Consider the following 15,822-nt stretch of genomic DNA (forward strand, 5'->3'; position numbering starts at 1 on the left):
CTCATTTTCTCATTGAGAAAACTGAAGCCCAAAGGAGATGAAGGTTTCATGCCCAAAGTCATGTAGGTAGCAACTGGAAGAGCTAGAATTTAAGCCCAGACCCTATGATCACAGACTTCTTTTCTTTTCAAAATCCTTGCTTTTTATCTTATTATCAATTTTAAGACAGAAGAGGGCCAAGGGTCAGGCAATTGGGGTTAAGTGACACACAGTTAGGGATTATCTGAGGTTAGATTTGAACCCAGGACCTCCTGACTCCAGGGCTGGTGCTTTATTCACTATGCCACCTACCTGCCCTTCATAAGCATTTCAAAAAGCCTATTTATTCTCTTCTTTTCTTTCTTAAAAAAAAAACCCAAACTTTATTTTCCTCCAATTACATGTTAAAACATTTTTAAAAGTTTGTTAAAAACATTGAGTTCCAAATTCTCTTCTTCCTTTGCTCCCTTCTTTCCTCCCTTCCTCTCTTTCCTCCTCCCCCCTCCCCAGACTGTAAGTACCTTATTATATTTTCTTTAATGACACTCCTAACATATGTACAAGTCATTCTCATATAGATTTTTATAAAGATGAGAAAGTTGGCATAGAGTTATTGATGTTATTTTAGTTGCCATTTCTGGGTAATGATATGGAAAGGCAAAAGTTCTGAAGAAGTAAGATTCCATTTTACTCCAGAGGTAAAGAAGAGGTATTTGGGGAGGGCTAATAAGATTACATATGTTACTAATGAAAAATCATCCAAGAGTTTGCTGGAGCCTGCCTGAATTGCCTGGAGAGAGTCCATTGTTAAATGCTCAGTTTGAGTATTTACACTTCAGAAATTGGCAAACACTACAGATTAGGGCTTGATTAATTGTTTTGTTGATGATCTAGTCCTCAAAAGAGATAGAGAAAATGTTGATGTAGATGAAATTTAAAGGTCTGTTTCCCCCACAAGCTGTTTGTTAAATATTTGCCTGCATATTTTTTTATTATACACACAAAAAAGTATCCAACACAGGGGTAGGAACTAGATTAAATGCATTGGGGAGATATTTAACAAAATAAATAGAAATAAAATAAATTGTAGATAACATTGGGCTCCCTTAGCCCCATATGGACTTAGAGAACCACAGATTAATATTATAGATGTCCACTTGTATTTTTATTGATTTGGTTAACCATTTCCCAATTTGCATTTGAATCTAGTTGGGCTAGCCCTTGGGATTTTTGCAGGCAGCATCTCAACTTGACTTTGAAATTGCTTATCGAGCTAGATGATCTGTTCTGGAGAAGCCATAGGAGCACACAGGCAGGAATAATGAGAAGGATGGGATAGGTTGGGAGCCACATTGATGGCATCACAGCTCCATCAAAGGATGGAAAGGTTTTTTCCATTTTTCTGGTATCTTCCCCTGCCTGAGATAGTTTAGGAAATACGTCTTCTATATTTTAATAATGACTGGGTCTCTTCTGTGGGTTCTTGCACTGGGTACCATTTTAGCTACCTTCACTGGATACTTCAAGAGGCATCAGGATCCTAATGAGGTGACTGTACTGTCACTAATAGAAATAAATCATAATGAAAATGATGTATTATGGTTGTCAGTGTTTGTATCATGAATCATGACATAAACATCAATATCTATAATAAGCAGTATTAACCGAGATTGTCTCTTTTATAATTAATTTTCCCTCTCTCCCTTCTCCCTTCTTTCCTTCCTTCCTTTCTTCCCTCCCTTTCTTCTTCCCTTTCCTTCCTTCCTTCCTTCCTTTCCTCCCTCCCTTTCTTCTTCCCTTTCCTTCCTTCCTTCCTTCCTTCCTTCCTTCCTTCCTTCCTTCCTTCCTTCCTTCCTTCCTTCCTTCCTTCCTTCCTTTCTTCCTTCCTTCCTTCCTTCCTTCCTTCCTTCCTTCCTTCCTTCCTTCCTTCCTTCCTTCCTTCCTTCCTTCCTTCCTATTCTTTTAAGGACTGAATCTTCCTATCTCACCCAAGTTAGACGTTCAGGGGTTATTCATGGGCCCAGCCTCACTGCTGGTAGACATGGATACTCTTTTTCCACCCTGGGTCAGTTTGCCCCTCCCTAGGCAGCCTGATGTCAACGCTGACTCATATTCACTGTGCTATGTTGGCTTTCTGCTTTGGTGATAATCACTTTATAAAATGTTTACCAGCTCTCTCCCCCCTTACTCCCATCAGGCCCACCAAGTGATAGTCTTGGCCATGTTTTGTTACATCATCCAGTTTTATGGATAAGCTTTGGGGGCATGCCTTCACTTCCCTTAGCCCATTTTCTCATCTATAAAATGAGAGGGATGGCTACAGGCTCCAGTGCCCTTTCCAGCTCTTCAGTGGTTTCCTATTACTTCTAGGATCAAATATCAAATCCTCTGTTTACCTTCTAACTTGGCCCCTTATTACCAGTGGGAGAAGTTTGCAATGAGCACTCCTTATAGGAATTTGAAAGAGACCAATCAAAGGGTTGTACAGTCCCGGTGAGGGCCATTCAGGACCTGAGCTGCTAGTGGTCTTGGCTGACGTCTTTCTTCAGGCCCTCTTCAGCCTCGCTCTTCCTCTCCACTGTGGGAATGGAGAAAGCAGATAGAGAAGTGGGAGGGAGGGCAACCTTATCAAGCATGCACCTGCCTCGGGCACACACAAGGCTGGTATATTCAAGACAGCTTCAAAAAAATGCACACAGAGACTTCCGCGGTACTGTAGGTATCATTTTTATAAAGTCCAAACAAAGTGTCATCCTACATCATGGCATATTTACAGAAAAATTGGCTTCACACATTTTTTAAGGTAGAAACTCATACATTCAATTCTGGCCAAAACCCAACCAAACAAAAGAAACCCCAAATCCCAAATTCAAACCCAAATCAAAATCAGCCCGAACAATCAGACAACTTAACAGCAGAATTCCGTGCTCTGGCCTCTGTCTGATTATCTTCCCAATAACAATATATAAATAACTTCCTCATACAACAATGGAAAAAACCCCATTAAGAATCACAAACTGTTGCAAATGTCAGTGGTTTAGACGAGTCCTCAAGGTGATTTGGTTCCGGACTAATGGAAGGCTGAAATGAACCCACCACCCACAGTTTCTTGGTGTCCTTTTCCTTCTGAAGATCTCACCGTTTGGCCGGCAGACTCAGAAATGGCATAAGGCTTCTCAATTATTCTCACTCTGGACCTGATCCAAATCTCAGAACAGCTTAGAAGGAAAGTTTGGCCACTCCAGTGGGCAGAGTGCAAAGTGTCTGAGTCTGATGGCCCGTGGTGGGAGCCCCATGGGTTTGACTGTGGGTGAAGTAGCTTCCAGAGGAGCCATCTCACCTGGCATTTCGTGATGCCAGTTTGCACAGTGTGTGGATTGTAATGCACTAGTTAATAATTCCCTGTTTACCGGAAAGTAACACACTGCAGAAAAGATTGTCCTGGCAAAGGGGAACAGAATGACATATAACAGAGCAGCACCCAGATCCTTTTATCTAATTACTAACCCTCCCAGCCTCCCTCCCCCTACAATCTAATATTATCATTCCATGGAGGTTCTTTCAAGACTAAAGATCTCCTCGTTATCTGAAGGCGTTCTCCATGCCAATGAGAAAAGAAATGCCCTTATACACGGCTAGAAAGGAGGGAAAGGGAAGATAAAAATGAAGTTCTTCTGAAATATGAGCAATATATCTTGGATCTGGACCAAGAGGCCTATCTCCATCCTCCTCTCCCATCTTCCCCTCCCTTCCACCCCTCCCCACTTTTTTGAAGCCCAAAACTAAGAGCCAAGCTGACCCACAAAGAGTCTTGATGGTTTTTGCCCCTTCTGGCAACAAACAAAATGTTTTCCTGCCAATTTGTTTTAAAACAAAAACCCAACAAACCATCATGGAAGGTGGAGAACTTAGGAAAGACAAGGTAAAAGGGTTGAAGTCCAGAAATCTGCTAAGATGAGGAAACTGAGGCTAGAAAACATTTTGGGTTTGTAGAGACTTTTTGAAAAAAAAAAAAGAAAGCAACTTGCAGTTTCAGTAATAATGGCTAAGGTGGGACCATGAACTCTACCACCAGGGAGATGCATGCACTAACACAAGGGCATTGAGATTAAGTACTAATTACAGAGAGAATCCCCATAGAGTCACATAGAACATTCAGAGATACAGAGGGATAGAAAACATCTATAGTCATTATATTGGATATATTTTTTTAAAGTCTTTTCAAATTGGTCCACCTATTTTCATATAACTTGAGGATGTGGGAGAAGTGGTATCCAGCCAGGTGTTCCATTTAGCTGAAAAGATGCTGGGGAAAGTAGGATGCATCCTGCAGAAAAATGAAAGGAAGCCTCCCACACCTAGTGGGTTTGAGCTCATCCCAGTAGCTAATGGGATAAGTGGAAATGAATGGGGAAAAAAATCTCATTCAGTTCAGGGAGGTGCATGTGGACAAGAGGCAGGAGCCTCTTGGGAGAAGCACTATAGGACTCCTGGGGGACATTTTTTGGCCTTTGTACTTGTCAAATAGAAAGTGCTGCTTTTGGCATGGGGAAATATGGATCTTGAAAGAACCTATGATTCCCCAACACATATGGGAGAAATAGACTAGCAAGACCAAAGGAGAATTCATGGGAATCTTGGTAGGCACTCTCCAACCAGACCCTCTCATTATTCCCCAGAGCCTTTCTCTCCCTCACATGGCTATTTCCTTTCTCAATGGATTGGAACATGCAACTGATACCTCTATTCAACTCTAATAATTTCTTACCTTATACTGTTCTATAGGGCAATTTCATCTGTTTACATTCAGGAAGAATGTCTGCTCAGCTCCTCAGGAAAAGAATGAACATGGGTCAATGAAAGCCCAGAAAAACAACTGATGAACTGCCCCTGTGCCTCTGGGTATATGTGTGTTTAGGTATTCATAAATGCATGTGATTCAACTTGTAGTCTCCTAAAAATTCAGGTGTTTTCCAAATTCAGACAGCAAAAGTGTTTGCTCTGAGAAACTGAATTTTGATGAGGATCACATCAGGGTGCATACCATGACACTGGAAGGAACAGGAATGAGGTGGTTGGTGTCATATGGCTATTAAGCTAGAAGATATTGCCACAACCACTACAATGACCAAAAATATATTAAAATGGGATGTTCCAGCACAGACTCATGACAACTTCTCAGACAGTTGATCTGAATAGAAAGCATACACCAAGGGTTTGGTCAAAGGGAATTTGGGGGAGCCTGTGGGTTGCCCATGATAGTAGAGAAGAGATATTGGCTTGCCAGTTTAGAGGACTTTCTGACTGCAATATTAGGTATTTTTCATGGAACTGAATGTGTAGTCTAGTTTCTTGCTGAGGGTCTGTGAGCCTACTTGAGATAACAAAGCAATTCCCAATCATCTCCCAGGGTAGGAAATCAGAAAATCAACCAATTAAGTTTCAGATTCCCCTCAGCTTCTCCAGTTTAGGGCTATTTCCCCCTACACCTGCTTACTGTGAATAAAGCCTCAGAATTTTTCCTCTTGGAGTCAAGTAAGGCTGGTGTAATCACAGGTGAGGAAGTCTTCTTTGGGATAACAAAGGGTCTCTCCTTTCTTCCCCATACTCCTGCCTGTCCTACAGGGCTCATCAACCTTCTTATAAAGAGCAGCAGAAAGAAGCATATTCAAGAGCAGAGGGAGGACTGACGGGGAGAAATAAGGGAAGGATGGGGTTGAAGATGGCTATTAAATATCCTGGGATGCAGGAAGTTTCCCCACAGATAGAAATGATGACTTTATACTTCCCTTCCCTCCATCCTTGTGATGATCATGAAACATCCTCTCCAATGAGATTTTCTTCTCCTAGATATTGGGGTACAAGGCTCTCCCTACTCTCCTAGCACCATGACACTTGTTCCAGATAGAACAGCAGCTTGGGATCTATGTACAGCCTATTTGTCCCCATCCATACACAAGACACAAGAATGAGGATGGGACACATTCCTGCCAGAAGGGCTTCCTCCCTCACCATTTCTCCACATTTGTAACAGATGTGAGTGTGAGGATAGGCCAGACCCTGACATCTCTGGGAGATATTGGTGAGTACGATGACTGGCAGTCAGCCTCTCCCAATGGGAAACATTAACAAGGCTCAAGACTGAGCGGGGCCCCTGGCCTACTTGCTAATGGCCGTCCTGAATGGCTTTGGTGCCAGGGTAACAAAAGGGCCAGCTGATGTCCCAAATCCCCCCCTGCTCCCCAGGGATCACTTTGGTGAGAAATTTTAATGAAGGATGGGGCATCATTGATGCTTGGTGTGAAGAAAAGGAGTGTTCCTGGGAGCAGCAATCAGCCCCACTGATCTGATCCCAGCAGCTTCACCAAACTGCCAGGCCCTGGCTAACACATCACTTGGGCGTGGGGTGGGGGAACAAATTTAGGCCACCATTCTTGGATGGCTCCACTAACAACCAAGAAGTCTTGGCTTTTGTCTTGGATCTTGAAAAAGGCTTCCTTTGCTTCCACTTATTGACCAGAGTGAGTGGTTCCAGTAGGTCTGGGAGTCAGGAGTTTCCCAGAAATCCAGGCAGACTTCGGTATCCAGGGAAATGGGATAGAAATGGGGTGGGAGAGGAGAGGGAAATGCCAAAAGTAAAACCAAAGGTAAGAGATGGATGGAGGAGGTGGTCTGAGCAGGCAGAGGCAGGTGGGCTCAGCTCTCAGCCTTCTGCACGGCTGATAGTCTTTGCACCAGGTTGTTCTCCTTCCTTTCCGAATCTGTTAGCCCCGGGTCATGGGAATTGGGATACATTTCTGCAATACAAACACACATGAGATCCAGTAAACGCGAGCTATTATTATTGTTCTTTTCCCCACTATAATTTTTATTATTATATGGGTGGGTGGTGGGTCAGAGCAGTTGATTTTGCAGTGGGGGTGTGGGGGACACCAGCTAGAGGGTCATCCAACTTTCAACAGGCATATTTGTTAAATGCCTGTAACGCTCTGTGTTAGGACTGGCGATACCAACATCGAAATTAAGCTCTCTCTACTCTCAAGGGTCTGACATTCTACTGGCAAGGGAGCTCGAGATGGAGTGATCTTCCTAGCAAGTAATAAATCCCTAGTCTCTTGTGGGATGATTTTTTTTTGCTAGCAGGTAGAGGGAAAGTGGAGAGTCGAGGTTCTTAGTCTGGGTCCTCTGGCATCCTGAGTGATCTGCTAATGGAGTGCAAGTTTGAATGGAAAAAATCTTGCTTTAATCTAATGAGTTTCCTTTGGAAATCAATGTATTTTACAATGAAAATCGTTCTTCTGAGAAGGGGTCCATAGGCTTCACCAGACTTCCAAAGAGATCCAGAACACAAAAATGGTTAAGAACTCCCAGTATGAAGGATCCACCCTTAGTGAAGGACATTTGGGAGATTTGCACATCAGATTTCTGCTGGGAAGGTTCAGTGATTCCTCACTGCTGGATGATCATCAGGTGGGAGGATGGATATGGGAGAAACTTGTCTCTGGTGGCTGTATGGTGTGTAGCCTTAGAGCAGTCCTTCGACTTCTAGGGATTGGCTCCTTTGCTGTTCCATAAATGAGAGCCGAAGGTAGGGCAATTAAGTATATAGTACCTACTATGCACTAGCTGCTGTGCTAAACACTTTTTCTCCCCAAATGTCATCTCAGATATTTCATCTCTGAGTTCTGGGCATTCTCTCTGGCCGTCCCCCATGCCTGGAATGCTCTCCTTCCTCATCTCCTCCTCCTGCTTCCTTTGTGTCCAAACTCAAATCCCATCCTTTACAGGAAGCCTTTTCCCAAGACCTCTTAATCCTAGTGTCCTCTCTCTCTCTCTCTCTCTGTCTGTCTGTCTCTCTATCTCTGTCTCTCTCTGTCTCTGTCTCTCTCTTTGTCTGTCTGTCTCTCTCTCTGTTTCTCTCTCTCTGTCTCTCTGTCTGTCTGTCTCTCTGTCTCTGTCTCTCTATCTCTCTCTCTGTCTCTGTCTCTCTCTGTCTCTGTCTCTGTCTCTCTCGTTTCCTATTTCTCGTGTCTAGAGCTCATTTGCACATTTTTTTTTAATGGCACCTCCACTAGATTGTAAGCTCCTGCAGGGCAGAGACAGTCTTTTGCCTCCATTTGTATCCCCTGTGCTTGGCCCAGGACCTCCCACCTCCAGGTCTGGATCTCTGTCCACAGAGACACCTAGCTGTCCCCATTCCTTCCCTTCTTCAGTTTATGTGTTGCTGTAAGTTTCCTTTGATGTCTATTCTCCATGATATGTGGTCCAACCATAGTGGCATTGATCTTCGAAAAGAACATACAGACTTATGAGCTTAAAGTGTGTATGTTTAGCTATACCAAAATGTAGGGTGAGAGACAGTGTGGGAGAGTGGACAGAAAAATGACCAGGACTAAGACCTGGATTTGAATCCTGCCTGGAAGACTTTCCTGCTTTGAGCAAGTCACTGCACTTGAGCATCTCTTTGCTCATCTGTAAAATGATGAGGTTGGACTAGATGAGCTCCAGGGTCCCATCCAGCTCTAGATCTGGGATCCCATCATCTCCCCTTGAGCTCAGGGTTATCTCACTGTTGCTATGTTCCTAGAACATGGGATTTAGGAAGCAATGAAGTACTTAAGCGATGGTGACAATTGACGGCTCCATCCCATGGTGACTGACCTCCCACACCAAAACACCCTTCTCTGGTGATGGCTCCTCTATACGTGTTCTCACCTCTTTATTTGAACTCATAGTAGGAGCTTTAAAATAACTTTCCACTTGTTCATGCAAAATAGTAATATTTTTATGATGGGCTTTAATATGATGTTTTAAGGGTTCCAAAGTGCTTTATATTGATCATCTCACTTGATTCCCTATGGATCACCCTATAAGGTAGACAATTCAGATATTATTACTTAGAGGCAGCCAGGTGGCACAGTGGATAGAGCACGAAGCCTAGATTCAGGAAGACTTGTATTCCTATCTGGACTTAGTTTAGCTGTGTGACCCTGACTAAGTTGTTTACTGTCTGTTTGACTTGGTTTCCTCAACTGTAAAATGGAGTTGTCATAAAGATCAAATGAAGTAATCATTGCAAAGCTCTTAACACATGCCTGGGACATAGTAGATGCGTATTTCCTGACTTATTATCCCCATTTTACAGATGGTGGAATGGAGGCTCAGACAGGTTAAATTCTCTTGTCCAGGGTCAGTATAGATAGGAAGTGTCAGAGTGGAATTCAAACTTGGGTCTCCCCTGATGCATGTCCCCCTCCCCATCCACTGCCCTCTGCTTTCTGCCTGCTACTTACCTGTGTTGTTATTTTTGTGAACCTGGTCACCATCTACACCTGCAGGATGAAGAAGACTGGAGGGCACCCAGTCGCTTTTCTCAGAAACCAATTTCTTTACTAACCTGAAATGCCAAAAAAGAAATTCAGGGAATCAAGGAATTAAAAAAAGAAAAGAAACTCGCCCTCTTCCTGCTCATCACTTTCTTGTCTCTATACTCACCATTGTCCATTTTCTCCCTCCTGTACAAACTGTACCAGGTCGCCATCTTCCAGGGTGAGTGAATCTGGGGAGCAGGTTTCATAACTGCCCTCTACTCGGAAAAGGCCGCCGGACACCTGCAAGGAAAGGCACAGCCGGCTTCAGAGTGCGGCTCTTCCATACAACAGAGGACTCCGATGAATGGAAACCCAATCGACAGACCATCAGTGAGGAAGAGGGAGAAGTCAATAATGGGACAAGTGAAGAATCTCCTCCTTCCACAGGAAACCACCGTTTGGGCTCTGGGTCAGAGGTGTGAAGCTGAGCTCTGGCGTCTTGGCTAAAGGAGCACAGATGATGGTCAGCTCCTAGTTGGCCTCTGCACATTCCTGTGATTGGAGGCTGTCCGAGATGGTTGGTGACCTGCCCACTAAATCTGATGTAAGAGCTATGAAAATAGCAGCAACAAAATAGGAGAAAGCCTCCACCGTGTTCTCTTTGTGAGACGGCCCCTTTGTGGGGAGAGCGCCATTGCTAGCTCTCCTTTGGACTTCCAGTGAGGGGAAGGGGTGCATTTCTTTCCTCTTCCCCTCCCCAACTGCGTCTCTTCATGGCAGCACTGATATGCCTGGGGGAGCTTGAGACCCGGCCTCTGAGTTCCAGCCTGCCCCTTTGGTTGGATTTTTCTTGGGTTCAGGTCATTGAATATCAGTTGTGAGAAAAGGACGTTTCCAACCCTGATGGTAACCTCGTGAGTTTGAGAGGTTGGGATGGTGGATGCCCGGCAAGGAGAGGTGTCTACAGGAGCTTCTCGGAGGAGACTGGGAATGCTTCTAGCTGAAAGGACCCATGAAGCCTATTGAAATGTCCATTCAGCAGTTTCTCCAAATCCCCTGTATCTCCTGGGGGTGGCATAATGGGATGATGGCTTTTTATTTCAGGTTTTAAGTATTTGTTCATCTACACTTAGGAGCCTTTTGAACACTTCTTTTGTGCAGTGATTGAAGAAATTGCTGTCTTCTTGAGGCCTTAAAAATGACTTTTTAATACCCTTTCTAGAATATGCTATTCATTCTAGGAGATTCTATTCATTCCTTTTAGGCAAGACCCTAAATACAAGTCACACTGACCACAAGTGGCAGAGATGTTCCCCAGAACTCTAGGATGGGGGCCAATGGGCTTTGGAATGAGAGGAAAGCTTGGCTCCCCCTTTGGAGGGACCCCAAGACTGAATCTGGTCTTATTGGATGGAGGGGCCGTGCCATAGATTCTTCCATCTGTTCATTTTGGACCTGCCTTATAGGAACAGGGCAAACTCAGGATATAGGGCATAAAACTCTTCCTCGGGCCTGTGGTAAATGACAAGGGATAGAACAATAGCAGAAATGCTAGGTGCAGCTAGGTAGCATAGTGGACAGTGTCAGGCCAGAAGACAGGAGGAACTGGGTTCTAATGTGACCTCAGACACTTCCTAGCCATGTGACTCTGGGCAAGACACACAATTCTGTTTGCTTAGCTTTTGCCTAGGACAGAAGGTTTAAAAAAAAAAAAAGAAATGCTGAATTAGAAGTCAGAGAAACTGGGTTTTCTTTATTATTACTCATAACCCTGAGCAAGCCAATTTACTTCTCTGGGCCTCAGTTTCCTTATCTGTAAAAAGAAAGGGATTAAATTAAGTAGGTAGTAAAGTCTATAATTAACGCTATGATCCTGCCTCCCTGTGTTTGTCCTTTAATATGCTGCCTATCTCCCTGCATAACTCTGCCCCCTCCCCAATTTCTAAGATGCCAAATACAGAAAACATCCTGGGTCAAGAAACCATTATTTTATTTCTGACAGAAGAGGGAGAGAGAGAGGAGGAGGAGGATGGTTGAATCTGAGTGATGGGAACTGGGCATTAGTGGCTGCTTGTGGAGGGGTTGGCTCTTATCTGGTGGAGGCAGGGTTCCTTGCTTTGGTCTTGGATGGGGTGCACTGTCACAGACTGATAAAGAGCCACACAGGAACCTTCAAGAAATCTTGGGAGGCCCAAATCCAGGGTTGCAATATGGGAGGGATGAAGTTCTCTCAGAAACGATCGTACTTGAGAAAAAGGCTTCACTACTTTTTTTTTAATATATATAGACCAAGTTCTCTTAGATCTTTTGAAAAAGAATTCCAAAACAAAACCAGAACTCTAAAGAGAGTAAAATGGTGCACTCAGTTTTGTAAGAGCTGCCTCCTTACTCATCACAAAAGAAACCTGCACAAACAACACATGTCCCAACATTCAGCCCTATGTAAATGGGAAGGAAGGAAGGCAGGAAGGAAGGAAGGCAGGAAGGAAGGAAGGAAGGAAGATAGGAAGGAAGGAAGGAAGGTAGGAAGGAAGGAAGGAAGGAAGGAAGGAAGGGAGAGAGGAAAAGGAAGGAAGGAAGAAAGGAAGGGAGAGAGGAAAAGGAAAGAAGGAAGAGAAGAAAGGAAGGGAGGAAGGAAAGAAGGAAAGAAGGAAGGAAGGGAGAGAGGAAAAGGAAGGAAGAAAGGAAGGGAGAGAGGAAAAGGAAGGAAGGAAGGAAGGGAGAGAGGAAAAGGAAGGAAGGAAGAGAAGGAAGGAAGGGAGGGAGGAAGGGAAGAAAAAGAAGGTAGAAATGAGACAAGGAAGGAAGGAAAGGATGATAGAAGGTATGAAGGAAGGAAATAAGTAAGATGGAGAGAGGTATGAAGAGTGGGAGGGAGGGAAGTAGTAAAGAAATAAAGGATAGAAGGAAGAAACAAGAAAAGGGGAGAGGGAAGGAAAGGAGGAAGAAAGGGAAGAAGGAAGGAAGGAAGAAATTGAGAGAGGGAGAGAAACAAGGAAGAATAGAAAGGAGGAACAGAGGAAAGTGGAAGGAGGAAGGAAAGGAAAGAGAGAGGGCGAGACAGAGGTCAGATGAAGAATATAAGAGAAAGAAAACAAGCAAAATATTACATTATGAGTGCTGGTGTCTTCTTCCATATCTGAAGAGTTGGAGAGTTCATCTGTACTGGAGGGGATGACTTCAAAATCCTCAAAGGTGTCCAGGGAGGGAAGCTGCCTGCTGGGCCAGCCTTGGGAAAAGAAAGGAAAGTGAAGAATTAAGGTGGAGTGTATGCAGTGGGGTTGCCTAGCAGAATGCAGAGGCTCAAGTTTTTATTGCCAAAGGCACAATGGCTGTGGCAGGCTGGATAGTGATTAGTTCTGTTCTCGAGGAGCCAATTTCTGTCATAATCTGAAATATCAAGAAGAAGCTGGGTCAAATCATAACCAGTCCATGTATTCTCCTTACTTTATGAAAGCTGCCTTTCATTTGATGACTTTTCCTGCCTAGCACCACCCCTTCTCTCTCCCTCTTTCTCCCTATCCTGTCTCCCCCTTTCTCTCTCATTGTCTCTCTCCTCATCCCCCCTGTCTCTGTCTGTCTGTCTCCCCATTCCCCTCTCCCCCCTCCACCCACCCCTTTCGCTCTGTCTCTATTTCTCTCTCAACTTGAACTGGGTTTTAAAGGATGAAGAGAGTTCACATGAGCAGATAAAGAGAAAGAATAAGTATCATCTCCTCCTCCTCCTCTCTCTGACTTTCCATCTTACAGGGAGGCAAAGGTACAATAGTAGCAAAACTCTGGAGGTGAGAAAACTGACGTTTTCAGACCACAGTGGGCTGACCTAAACAGTAGTTGGATAGCTCTAACCTGAGAAGTTTCTTGTTTTATGGGACACAAATTTATTTCTCTAATTTTCCCACATTTCCAAGTTTTGTCTTCTGATGCCAGGAAGAACCATTGTAATTCCATTTCATGAAATACTTGCAGAGTTATCTTTACCACCCCCATGCTTTATTCCCATGAGTCTTTTTCTTTAGCAAAACAATCCCAGGGGGCAGCTGGGTGGCTCAGTGGATTGAGATCCAGGCCTAGAGACAGGAGGTCCTGGGTTCAAATGTGACCTCAGACACTTCCTAGATGGGTGACCCTGGGCAAGTCACTTAACCCCCATTGCCTAGCCCTTACTGCTTTTCAGTTTTGGAACCAATACACAGTACTGTTTCTGAGACAGAAGGGAAGAATTTTAAAAACAAAAAGCAAACAAACAATCCTAGTGGAAAGCACTGAAGAAATCTGGCCTGGAGAAGGGAAGACTTAGAGGAAACAGTATGTAGTCTTGAAGTAGTGACAGGCTGCCATGTGGAAAACACTGTCTTATAGCATGGTCTCCAGTCCCCCTGCCATCCTGGTCTCCCTCCTCTAGATACTCTTTCACTTATGGATAAGAACAGAGCCTGGACCTGTGATTTCATTGGCTTAGGGAACTCTGGGACTAGTAAAAAGCTTCTCTATAAATTAGGTCACAGAGGGTTGTCTTGACTAGAGCCCTAAAAAACCTGCCCAGATTCACATAGCCGGTATGGGTCAGAGGCAGGACTGGAACCCAAGTCTCTGAGGGTTGGCTCTATCCTTCCTCAAACTGGGAATCAGTCACTGGAAACAATATTCTGGTATGAAGAAATGTTTTACTAACAGACAACGACAGGACCAAAAGAGGACCCGGGGAGCCAGGAGCTCTCTTCCTACTAAGGTGGCTCATTTCTCCGTCCCCCACAGTACCCTCAGGGGCCATTACAGTGTCTGTGGCCTTTTCCTCTTAGGCACCCTCCTGTGTGGCTTCATTAGGAGCCAGAGAATCACAGACTTCAGGGTGCCCACAGAAGGGACGGGAACTAGCTGGACCCTTAAATACTTGTGCCAATAATATGATGATTGATTAGGAGGGCTTCTGGTCCTTTCCCCTGCCTTCAAGTCTCAGTTAGCCCCATGGACTATCAGGTGGACAAAAGGAACGCCATTCTATCCCTGGGGAGACCTTGTCTTGGCTTTGACATTATTATGAAACGAATATGGCATGTTACAAAGCAAGGGAAATACTGTGCAACAACTGGGGTTGGATGTCTGTCTCTTTGGCCCCAAGGGTCGCCATTTATGTTAAGCAACGTCTGGGGCCCCTGGTGCCACCCCAGGAGATGGAAAAAGAGAAAAGAGAAAAGGGTCAAGAGAAAGGGCAAGGAGAGATCTCGGGGTGGGTGGAGAGAACACCAGTACTAGGAGAGCAGAGGCACCCAGCGTAGGTGGGAAGACCAGCTGGTTGCACCTGTGCCCTAATTTGCCCACCCTTGCTAGCTTTCAAAGCCTCCCTGCTTTCTCTCCCAGTCAGAAACGGGCGTTTCAACTCTATCTCTCGGTTTAAGCATATGAGTCTTATTTCATACGTCTATTTGTCTGCCTGGCCTCTGTCTTCTCCTAGACTGCATGCTCCCTGAGGGCACGAGTCCTGCATTCCTCCTTAGATCTCTCCCTTGGCCTGGCACAGGGCCCTGAATCCATGTTTATCAATTTCAAGTGAATGATCACGTCCCGCCTCGCATTATAAGTTTTGGGCTTGGATCTATAATTTCATCGATGAGGGATTTCTTGATGAAGAAATTCCCTCCGTTGATACAGACTGGCAGCCGGGAGACTTCTAGTCTTAGAAAGTGGCCCCAGGACCCTCAGAGGGAAAGGGTGCTGGCAGAGGCAGGACCTCCTCCCTCTGAGGCTGGCCCCCTATTTCCTAGGCAAGGCTGCCGTGTAGGAATATGTTAGGGGTAAGACTGGTTTCTAGGGTTAGTGGCAGGAGGGGGTTTTGCTCTAAGAGATTCTCCCTGGATAGCCAGGATTTCATGGAGAAATCTTTGGCATCTGGGTAGAGGATTTATTTGGAAAAAACCAAATTTCCCCAAGTCCAATGATTATCTGCCAGTGGTCCAGCTGCCAGGATTCCTCTTGGGCTAAGGTAATCCAAAGCTTTCCATCTACAGCTTTGGGCTACTTGGTGCAACAGCCAAGCCCAGGGGTTTCCCTTTATTAAATACTGAGGGAAGATTAGGTTAAGTCAGACAGCTTGGGAAAGGGTTTTAGGCAGGACAGGGAGCGGTAGGCAGGGCTCAGAGAAGAAACAGAAGGCTCCCCTTAAGCAGGGGACCTAGCAGGTGGGTGGAGGTAGTTTGAAGAGTGTTAGGGTCACACCCACCAGTTCCCCTTATTCCTTTGATGAAATTAAACCTTGTTTCCATAAGCCAAGAGTTTGGTGCTTAGCTGGCCTTGAGGAGTTCCTAGGCGGGTTGTAACATCTAACGTCCCCCTAGGACAGTTCCACGTTGCAGCCTTTCTCTTACTAGAGTGGAAGCTTCTGGAGGGCAGGAATCCCATCTCGCAGGGGGTGCGGGTAAATGGGGCTGCTGGACATTGAATGTTGAATCTTTGTCTCCGCCATAATACAAAGCAAATGACTAGCAAGCTGTGGGTGTCCAAGGAATGCTTGCTGGTGACTGGTGGCCTCAGA

At 44.8% G+C, this 15,822-nt stretch overlaps 1 protein-coding gene across 1 annotated transcript in view; it reads right to left on the reverse strand.

Annotated features, from left to right (window-relative positions):
• Nucleotides 1-2,690: 2,690 nt before the first annotated feature.
• The window catches only part of MCF2L2 (MCF.2 cell line derived transforming sequence-like 2), a 306,817-nt gene continuing 293,685 nt past the window's right edge, over nt 2,691-15,822 (reverse strand). The window contains exons 31-34 of the mRNA XM_056808456.1: nt 12,401-12,519; nt 9,475-9,590; nt 9,273-9,376; nt 2,691-6,776 (exon numbers count right to left, since the gene is read on the reverse strand). Coding sequence (XP_056664434.1) covers nt 6,676-6,776; nt 9,273-9,376; nt 9,475-9,590; nt 12,401-12,519 — 440 coding nt within the window. The 3' untranslated portion in view covers nt 2,691-6,675. The remainder of the gene's footprint in view (nt 6,777-9,272; nt 9,377-9,474; nt 9,591-12,400; nt 12,520-15,822) is intronic.

The sequence above is a fragment of the Monodelphis domestica genome, chromosome 8, assembly GCF_027887165.1.
Source record: "Monodelphis domestica isolate mMonDom1 chromosome 8, mMonDom1.pri, whole genome shotgun sequence".
NCBI lineage: Eukaryota > Metazoa > Chordata > Mammalia > Didelphimorphia > Didelphidae > Monodelphis > Monodelphis domestica.